Source organism: Alosa alosa, chromosome 16 (genome assembly GCF_017589495.1).
Source record: "Alosa alosa isolate M-15738 ecotype Scorff River chromosome 16, AALO_Geno_1.1, whole genome shotgun sequence".
NCBI classification, from domain to species: domain Eukaryota; kingdom Metazoa; phylum Chordata; class Actinopteri; order Clupeiformes; family Clupeidae; genus Alosa; species Alosa alosa.
Window position 1 is genome coordinate 17,044,564 of NC_063204.1, and position 11,108 is coordinate 17,055,671.

Sequence of the window (11,108 nt, forward strand, 5' to 3'; positions counted from 1 at the left end):
ACGTATGAGTCAACCGCAACCATTTATCTGGTATGGGCTGGGACTTGTACAATGACAGACACAGAGGTGACGACTTAGTTTACAAGAAAGATGTGTTTTGCTGTACTTTGGAAATTATTCAGTAAGAGCTTTATGTAGGCTACAAGCTGCTGTGATTGGTTCCTGGTGTTTGGTGATTTGGAAATCGACTCAAATGATAGCACTGCCAGACAGATCATGCTGAACAAACCAAATGTGTTCACAGATTCGTTTGGGTTCACCCAGGCTATGTTAGTATTGGGGAAAACCTTTGTAGAAGACTGAGGATGACCTACTGGTGTTGCTCTGCATTTGATGGAGATGAGCAAGGTTTTATTTTATATCTGCTTTTCGTAATTTTGTAAAAACCTAAAAGAAAAAAACATCAGATAAAGCTTTATCAAAGTTTATCACATTCGCCCATAACCTTTACACAATTTACAGCAAGCTCAGCACCTACTGGGAGTCATGACAAAATGTAACCTTTCACCTAGTGTCCACACACACACACAGTTTATGGTTTGGCAACATTTGGAAAGGTAGACAACTCACACAGACACACACACACACACACACACACACACACACCCACACACACACACACACACACACACACACACACACACACACACACAGACACACAGACACACTCACACACACCTTATTCTTAAGGATTGCTTGGTATCACTATAACCATTTAGGAGAGATTAAAACTATATTGTTAAGCTTAGGCACTATACAATGTCCCAAAAAATTAACTTGTGAGTGTGTAATGAAAATGTGATGTGATCGGTACTAGCATGAGAAAAGTTGTTTGATTTAGCTGGTGTGATGTATTTGTATTGCTAAATCTCTTCCACTTATTGTGTCGATTGTGTCATGATATGTAGTTTTATTGTCTTTAACCTCGATTTATTCTGACCCCGCTGATGATGCTGGCACATAAATTCAAAAGCTTCTTATAAAGATCAAGCGTGACGTGTTACCATGATGTCATGATGTCTCATAAATACCATGTGAGCAAATGACGGAGGGACTAAAAGGGATTTGGCCAGAGTGTGTGAATAATAAAATGAAAAGGGGTATTGATTATCGCTGCTCACACAGCGGCAGGGGCTTTGTATTGGCTTCTTCATAATGGTGGCACCAATCTCCTGCATTCCATTTGGGACTTTTCACGCAGATAGTATGTCGATCACGCAATTACACCTCAGTCCACAGAGTGGAACTGCAGCCCCTCTGACTTCATAGCCATTACTTCTCTTTTATGTGAAAGTGGAAGAGATGAAAGAGATGGGCCGGCAGAAGCACTAAAGAAAGAGGGAGAGAAGAGTAGATGTTGTTCTCCACCCCATTACCTCCATGTAGAGCTAAGAGCAGCCACCCAGAAACCGGTGATGAATGCATAGAGACGATGATGGAGAGTCCCATCACCGTTAAATTGGCATGTTAATTCACAACAGTCACGCCAGCGTGTGCAGTTAGACCACTTTATTTCATCTGTACAGCTATGTGATTCAGACAGGAGACACACAAATAAAAAAGAGACAAATGAGTACAAAAGAGGTATGTATACCTACAAGCACAAATTAGAATGAACTCGGTGTCACTAACAACCATGAGAGAGATCTGTACAGGCAACAGAGGAGCAGAATGGGCTGTCATGACTGATTATGTGTAAAAAGTGACAGTTTTGGTTAGAACATTTGAGAGTGTGGAATATCGCAGTTATATTCAACCGTTACCAGGGTAACAGTAATGCTTTGTTTTAATTGGCAGTTTTATTAAATGTGGACCTTTGTGTTTTGTGTGTTTCAATTAATTTCAACATGCAGCAGTTAAGGAGAGAGTGTCTGTGAAGGTGAAGAGAAAAGGGCCAGATAAATAGATAAATGATCAGGGCAAAGTACTGAGGGATGAGAGCTGTGCACATGTCTATGTTTCACTATCCGAGTGGACGCCTGCAGACATGCACATGTCTGGAGTCTCAGCGGATGGAGTTAGGTGGGGAACATAGCCAAACAAGAAGAAGAGGACTCAGCAGGAGCAGAACCGGGACCAAGCAGAACAGGACCAAAACCAGAACAGATACAAGGAGAACGGAGGGGGCAGAACCGAAGATGTCTCAATCAGTCGATCAGTCTGTAGGCAGCTCAGTATCCCATGAATCCCCCATACCTCTTCTCCATGTCTGGCTCTTGCTCTTCCGGCGCCCCCTCCTCCTCCTCCACACCGACCTCCTCCTCCACCCCCTCCTCGGGCCCAGCTGAGCGCCTCATGAACCCCCCGTAGCGCTTGCTTTCCTCCAGCCACTCGGGCCAGCCCACTCGCCGCATGAAGCCGCCGTAGCGCTTCTGCAGGGGTCGGGCCCCCCCGCTCAGAGAGTCATACACGCCGGCCCTCCGCATGAACCCCCCGTAGCGCTTGGCCATGCTCCCGCCGCCTGCCTCATCCGCGCCCTTGGCGGCGAGCAGCTCCCTCAGCAGGCTGAGAGCGTCCACTGTGCCCTTCTCGCTGTCGCCCCGCTCCGTGCGAAACGTCAGGATCTCTCGGCCGTGGTCAACGTCATCGTTGATGACGTCACTGGCTGACAGACCGTACGTCTCATCGCTCTTCTTCATGAACCCGCCGTAGCGTTTCATGAACCCGCCATAACGCTTCATGAACCCGCCGTAACGCTTCATGAAGCCGCCGTACTTCTTTGCCAGTTGGTGCTGGGCGGAATCCTGCGGCTCTGTCTCGACAGGCAGGTCCTCGCTCTCAGTGGCAGCTGTGCTGGAGCTCTGCAGGAGGTCTCGGCATGGACCCCACGAGCTGCCGCCGGAGAAGTCAGCCTCGCACTGCCACATGCACATCTGGGGTGGAGGTGGGGGAGGGGGAAGCACACAACGGGCCAATGAAAATGAGGGTCATTACAGCTGATGTGCCTTGTTTTTCAGGCTGTGGCAATGATCTGACCGTACACACATCACTGTGCACATCAAAGGCTTTTAAGGCCCTGGCTCTCATTTGTACACACACACACACACACACATACACACTGATGGTTTAATAGACACACACCCACACGCACACACTGATGCTTTAATAGACACACACACACAAACACTGAAGCTTTAATACACACAAACACTTTAACTTTAACAGTCTCTCTATCTCTCTCTCTCTCTCACACACACACACACACACAGAAGTAAATCTATATTCATTCTAGTGTTTTAAACCACTCAGAGGGGAACCCAGAGACCCCAAATATATGCAATTACTGCCATTTAGAGCACAGAACAGGAAACAGGGAGCACTGGATACCGGAGTGTTTTGACATATGACCATTAGAGCATGTGTGAGTGTGTGTGTGAACATTGTGTTCACACTACCCAGTGACTCTGTAAGCACTTTTCTGTTGTATGTTACTGCAACCTACTGGCACAAAGTAAAACTAAGGAGACAGTCCCTTTCTTTCTTTCTTTCTTTCTTTCTTTCTTTCTTTCTTTCTCTCTCTCTCTCTCTTTTTCACTTACTCTCTCTCTCTCTCTCTCACACACACACACACACACACACACACACACACACACTGGGGGCCACCACATTAAAATATCAAATTGGAGTTTATGCACAGATCAAAGCATCATCAAAATGATTTGCGTTGCCTGACTCTAAGTCACATTTGATCATTTGATTTATGCTAATATCACCAGCCTGTTTCATATTTAAATCAGTTTACTTTCAATGCAACATAGACATCATGGTCATTCTGATGTTTGTGTGTATAGGCTACTCTTATTCAGGACCCAGATCTTTCTGTTGCAAAACATTATTTGCAAGATAAATCCTACTACTTAAATCCCATTAAAGGTTTATGCATTATAAATCCATTATAAATCCATCATAGTCATTGATCTAGACATTTTCCACTGCATTTAAGCATGAAAGACAGCTAAGGAATAAAAAAATAACTAAACATAACTGTTGAAAATAAAATGTTTTAATAGTTATTTTATGACACAAATATAGCGTACTTCTATCCATATGGAGAGCGCGTGTTTACTTTTACTTTTTTTAATTATTTAGACTATGAACACGGACCTTTTGAAGTAAAAGCGACTTTAAAAAAGACAATCTCTGCTCTTCTCTGAAACTAGTAATTTTCCTTATCGTGGTTAAAGAGGCTGTCATGCGTCACTGCACCGTGAGGAAAACACGGTATTATTTTACGCACAGCATACCCCATCGATCACGCACTAAGCAAGGGCAATAATTGCCCTTGTTACAAAACTGAATATAATTTCACTTGTGAGACAGTGTTTACAGGAAGTAGCTGTACTTACTGTTGGGTTGATATCGGATTTTCGGAATCTCTCCTGCACTGCGCAGAACGCACAGTCGGTGCCACAGTCCGCTTGAGCCGTAAGCGCAAAGTATGCGCTTAGGATAGTTAGACAACAGAAGTTCACTGGTACCGCCATTGAGCTAACCGTATAAGAAATAAGCATTTTAGTATAGATACCCCATACGAAAGCTCTTTTTCAATATGTTAAACATCCAACAAACAAAAACAGAAAAATAAAAACATGGCAGGCTATGTTTCGTTGTGTTAGACATTGTCTATATATTGTAAAACAATAATATTGCCTTTTTACGCACAAAAGCATCGTGGTAAAAGTCCTACAATTCTAATATATTAGGCGCAACTTCGATACTTACTGCATCTGATTTGCGCGATCTGACGGTGTCCTTATCTTCTATTGCTCTCTGATGTGGGATTCGTCTTGCACACCAAATTAAGTCACTAGATCCCCAAGCTCAACAAACTGAACGCGAATGTGCGTGTTCAAGGGGTGTGTGTATGTGAGTCTGAAAGAGAGAAAGAAGGAACAGCCTCGCCAGCGCAGTCACTGTTTGAATTGCGTCTCGGGAGCTTTGCGCGGCAGTCGGCTCAGTGTTGTATCAGAGCGCGTTAACGCACGACCTTGCTGTCTTGTGTGCAGGCAGTCTCATCTTAAAAAATCAGCGACATGTAGCGCGGGAGTGATTCCCTATAGTCGGAGGAAAGTTACAATTGACGTTAAATGACGCACACAGGACTCATGTGGGTGGGAGGTGTCCAAACTCTGAAAAAAATGATCGTGATAGAGGGGAGGTCAGGCAACAATCTCACGACCATCACTCATAAACTTTGTTATGATAATTTGGTGATGCAAGACTAAATTTGGTCTCCCATGACTTTCGAAAGGCTTATGCATTGAACAAATGCATTCCATTATATCCATACAGAGGTGAAGCTTGCTCCAGCTTTATAACTTGCTTATAATCAGAGGAAATTCACAGCAAGTGCCCATTGAGTATAAAGTAAAAGCAAAGAGACGTTATCATTTCTATCCCTTTGATAAAACAGCATTTTTGTGTAATTTTGCACTGGTAAAACAAAGGCCAAAGATAAAAGCAGGAAATTGGGAATACAAACACTTTTTACACTTCACACATACAATTACCCCAAAACAACAAAGAATATTTTATACTGTTTTACCTTTTCGTAGCACTTTGATGTCACTTTGTACAAGTAAACTGATACATTACAGAAAAATATTTCCATATTGAAGACTTTTTTTCTATGTGTGCATAGTTAAATTCAATAGCATTAGTGTACATACAGTAATGCAGGCTCTACAAATGGGCTATGATGTGGTTGTATAGCCAAAGCTATAGCACCTACAGATCTTTTGTGTTCTCTCTGGACAGTTGGACTGACAACTAATGCCACTTATATAGGCTACTCATATACACCCACTGACATCTACCATCAACGTATTCAGCCTACACAAGCTAAAGATGGGCACAGTGTTCCTGGTTTTTTAGGTGTCTCACATCTTCATTTAGCTTTCACACAGAACTTGGGCTTTTTCATCCAGATTTGCTAACATAACAAGAAGCGTGTCATCCAAATGGATTTATAGACTTCATCAGCTGTGTCTGATCTCTAGTGCCCATCATCAAGCTGTGAGATAATCGCAGGTGGTAGTAGCAGTAAAGCACTTGTGTGGACCAGATACGAGTTCCAAGTGTGTGGTGTGCTGCAAGCCCTCTTCAGTACAATCATGAACAAGCACGCTTCAGCTTCAGCAATCCACACACAACTAGAGTGCTATATCATAAAACCATTGTGACCACAAGGCAGTGCCTAACAGAAATGTGATCAGGAAAAACATGTGATAGGCCTACATCATTGTGTTAGGTTGTTTTTCATTTATATTTTTTATTGCCTCATTCTTATTATTCTGAAAAGGATATTTATGTAATTTTAATGCCCTTTTTCTACACAGTGGCAGCAAAATCATGAAGAATTCCAGTCAACTAATAGAGGAATGTGAGAAACATGAATGATCACAACGAGAACTTAATACTTTATATGTCTGATTTCACGGTAAACATGAAAAGTACACTATCTAGATATTTACAGATGGAATGGAAGTTTAAGTTCTTTTTATATATGCTCTGCTGATACAATATAAATTAATGAATACTGTAAGCCCATTAACAAATTATACAAATGTAGATTTCACAAATGAGTAAATACAATAATAACCAAAAAACACATGTAAAGTATTTTACTTTGAATGAAAGCAAAGAAAGCAAAATATCCATATGTAAATGCTAGGGATTTGGATGAAAGCAGTACAATGATAGGTAACAGGTTATAGGTTTAAGCAAAAGTCAAAAAACAAACTCAGGTAGAGAACATCTTTGAATTGCACATACTGCCTAGTTATTTCATGATGTGTTTTCCTGTGTCAAATGTAGGCTATTATTGTATAATACATTAATATACAGTGAATTATGTATGACAAATCACAAAAACAACGATGGACAATATGGATGTTAATACATTTATTGAAAAGACATGGTTTACAGTTTCAAAACGGCTTTTGGGGAGTGGGTGGCCACATAACAAATGGTTTTCATATTCTTAAGTTTATGTTCCCTCTCCACAAGTGGTTATTGCTTGTGATTTAGTTAGGTATATAACTGTTTGTCTCAGGTTTCCCCAAGGAATGGCCATTTACCACAATGACTTATTCATACTGTAGGAACAAACATGGTTCGGGCTGTGCTTATGAAAAGATGAATGTTATTAAAATCCGGAGACTAAATCACAGTGGAAGAATACTGACAAGAGTTAGGGACAAGAACCAGGCGAAGGAAAGAGTGTGCAAGTGTAAGAATGTGTGTGTTGAACCAAAGTGGAGCAGGTGAAGGTGATTCTATGTTGGTCCTGCTCTTGCTGTTTCTGTAATGGGAGAGTGAAGCTCCTGCAGAGTGCCGAGGGCCCACAAACAAACGAACACACGCACACACACACACACACACACACATACACACATACTCATACCCACGCACTCATATCCACACACAGACCCCGTCGCCCACCCACCCACCCACATCCACACACATCCACACACACACACACACACACACACACACACACATACACACACACACATACACACACACAGTCCCCATCACCCACCCACAGACACACACACATATTACATACTTCATAAATTATCATTACTCTGTCGTTTTCTCTCAGTGGTGCACAGCTACTGGGTTTGGACAGGCTCTTAATATCCAAATCATTGACTAGAACATATTATATGCAATTACAGTAAGTCCATGCTTTTGCATATTACAACTATGGAAGGCATAATTACCAGATGGACCAATAAAAACGATAACCCTCGTCCTCTTGATTCATACAGTGGTTAGTGAAGCATTCTGTCTCCCTCATACACACATCATACACACACCCTGGGGATCAATAAAGTATCTATCTATCTATCTATCTATCTATCTATCATCATCATCCTCTTCTACTCTTCATCCTCTTCTACTGTTTCTGACACCACTGCAGTGGAGACGCTATATGGACATTTGCTTTGTTCCAGAAGTCTTGCCATCTGTTATGGATTTGCTGCAAGGCTGATACAATGTCTTGAAGTCCAGTGATGGGAATAATTGGCACTTGTGTACGAGGACTGCAGTCTGGGTCTGCTGCTCCAGCCGGAGGGCCCAGCTCCTCTAGACAGAAATCAAAAAGGGGAGCAGCCTTCATCGCACGTTTCCCCCAACTACTGCTGTAAACTCTGTTTACTACGTAGACGGGGTTGTCAGCGAATATTTCAAAACCTGTAATAGCAAAACCTGTCCTTTCCTGTGTTTATTAAAATACATCATTTACTATTGTTTTATTTTATTTTTGGTAAAAGATTTGAATGACTGCGAGTCAGAAAGGGATTTTTCTTTAGAAGTTGCAGTAGAATCAGCCATGGGGTTGAGAATGATGATGACCAGAAGTTTGTGTAGCAGAACAACTTGCCAGGCTGAAAGGTTCTGTCCTCTGTTATATGAGGCTGTCACTACTCCAGAGGAGTGTGGAGACAGTTAGAATGAAATAGCATTTTTCAACACTCAGTTGGTCATTTGAAATACTGTAGATCGTCCCTGTTACAATGTGGGATGGAGAGTGTGAAAGAAAGCAAATGGTAATTCGCTCCCCAGTCAAGGGCCTGATTGGCTCTTGTCCATGTGTGACTCTCTTGACTCTTGCAAAAAGATTTATGTCTATCCTTCCTGTAAGAAGGCAAAGAAGTATTGTTGTGCTCAGATGACAGTTTTTTAGTCCAGGTGCTTTAAAACCAATACTGTGAGGATGAGGCTGTGAGTGGTTCGCACTCTGAAAAATGTGAAGCTTGAAACTTTTCAAGGTGCTTCTTTTGCAAAGACTAGTCACCTTTTTCAGAGTGCAAACCACTCACAGCCTCTATCCTTCCTGTAACACAGCTTCCAATGTGTTATATGTTAAACCCTAACATTTTACTACCCAATATTGCTATATATTTGTGATATTCCATGCACCTGTCATGCGGTGGTGTGTATAGTAGAGTGCGTATGTACATGTGCACCTGCTTGAGTGCTCGGCAGTGAGAGAGCATGTCATCATGTTCTGATTGGTGATGATTATGGTTATTATTGTAATTATGATTATTATGATCCTGGGGAGAAATCACGTACAATCAGCAGCATCCCTGTGACCTTATTAGCTCTAGAGAGCCTCTTGCTCTGTTTCTGCCCTCTCTCTCCCTCCCTCTTTCTCTTTGCTATTCTGTCAGTATCTGAGTATACTGTATTAGAAAGACTATAGGTTGAAAAAGACAGATATGCAGAGAGAGAGAAAGAAACACAGACAGAAGGAGTCAAAGAGGAGGAGAGAGCGCATACCGGCTGAATATTATGTTAAATGATTACAGTCATAATTAGTTAAAATATCTGCCATTTCTGTGGAGTGGTGTGTGCTTTGATGTGCATCACAAAATTTTCACTGACAACTGAAAAAGCTGCCTATACAGACAAGTAGGCCTAAATACATGCACACCCCCACCCCCACATTCACAGACACACACACACTGACACACTGACACACACTCCATGATCTTAAATAGTATTTATTGATCCTGCACTCAAGGGAAATAGAACATCTTTTAACCTTTTACTCCTATAAAGGGGATAATGGTACTGCCAGTCAAATTATTACTCCAATCCAATCACAGATGGCGACATTTGATTGAAGAAGACCCTGGGCACAGGCGATTGATTCAATCCGTCAATCCGCAGCTTACAAATGGAAGCCCGAAGGCGGATAGTGAACTCATTAGAGAAGCAAACCCTCAACTGGTCACATTCAACTTTAGCGTATGCGTTGGTGTGTGTGTGTGTGTGTGTGTGTGTGTGTGTGTGTGTGTGTGTGTGTGTGTGTGTGTGTGTGTGTGTGTGTGTGTGTGCTTTTCAATAAACAGATATTTAAAGTAGTAAATAGAAGCTGGAAGTTTCTGTAAAAAGTAGGAGGTGATAGAAAAAACGATGGTCTGAATTGAAGAAAGGGATTGATAGAAACAGAAAGGCACTAAAGCCTCAGCCTGATATTGACATGTTACTGATGTGGCTCAGCTGAATGAATAGAACGAACTATATATGGGTATGCGTGTGTGAAAGAGAGAGAGAGATTGTGTGCGTGTGTGTGTGTGTGTGTGTGTGTGTGTGTGTGTGTGTGTGTGTGTGTGTGCCGTGCATGTGTGTCGCTAAGGGGTGTCGGGAGCACTCTGAAATCCATGGTCACTGGAAATGACACACACATACAGTATGATCAAGCTTAAATCATCTTATTTATCTCTCACACATATACTCACATGAAAATACATAGTTCAATAAACGTTAATACAAACACAAACAGATAGAGAGAGAGAGAGACAAACATACACAGACACAAATGTATGGATTCGTCATCGATGCCCTACTGACCACTGTCTGACGCTGTAATTAACCTGGCACACAAAGAGGAGCACTTCACTAACAACAAGGAAGCAAAACAAACAAACAGGTATAAACAGAACCTTGTTAGACTAGAGCCTGTTAAGAGGCTGATAGCATATGGGTTAGAGCAGTGGTTCTCAACCTTTTTTCAGTGATGTACCCCCTGTGAAATATTTTTTCAGCCAAGTACCCCCTAACCAGCGCAAAGCATTTTTAGTTAAGAAAAAAAGACTTAAAACAGAGCACTGTGCCATCAGTGTCTAATTTATTAAACTTTGGAACTGATGAATATCAATATATGTATGTATATTTTAAAATCTCACGTACGCCCTGGAGTGCCTTCACGTACCCCCATTTGAGAACCACTGGGTTAGAGGACACAAGACACCCACACAGACACACAAACAGATGCACATACACATGCACACACACACACAAGCACACACACCCACACCCACATGAACACACACACACACACACACACACACACACACAGAGACTAGCAGACATGTGTTGATATAGGCGCCCCTCCACTTGTCCATTACTGAAATCAATAGTCTTTGAGCCCATACAGAGAGAGGTAGGAGAGTGAGACTGAGATAAAGAAAGAGAGAGAGGTGTCTGTCATGGATAAGGGTACTCTGTGTGTGTGTGTGTTTCTGTGTATTTATGTCTGTGTGTGTGTGTGTGTGTATGTGTGTGTGTGTGTGTGTGTGTGTGTGTGT

At 42.1% G+C, this 11,108-nt stretch overlaps 1 protein-coding gene across 2 annotated transcripts; it reads right to left on the reverse strand.

Moving 5' to 3' along the window:
- Positions 1-1,494: 1,494 nt before the first annotated feature.
- On the reverse strand, positions 1,495-5,065 carry penkb (proenkephalin b). 2 transcript variants are annotated; one of them, XM_048266570.1, is made up of 3 exons: positions 4,723-5,065; positions 4,347-4,488; positions 1,495-2,873 (listed from the first exon to the last, which is right to left on the reverse strand). In XM_048266570.1, the coding sequence occupies exons 1-3, from the start codon at positions 4,725-4,727 to the stop codon at positions 2,172-2,174; spliced, it is 849 nt and encodes a 282-aa protein (XP_048122527.1). In that variant the 5' UTR covers positions 4,728-5,065; the 3' UTR covers positions 1,495-2,171. The 2 variants fall into 2 exon arrangements, with proteins under 2 accessions (XP_048122527.1, XP_048122528.1); XM_048266571.1 differs by having other exon boundaries at positions 4,347-4,492.
- Between the last annotated feature and the right edge of the window lie 6,043 nt (positions 5,066-11,108).

Coding starts and splice junctions, on each gene's coding strand:
- penkb (XM_048266570.1), bottom strand. Junction 2,874..4,346: donor AATCCGATATCAACCCAACA/GTAAGTACAGCT, acceptor CCTCCACCCCAG/ATGTGCATGTGGCAGTGCGA.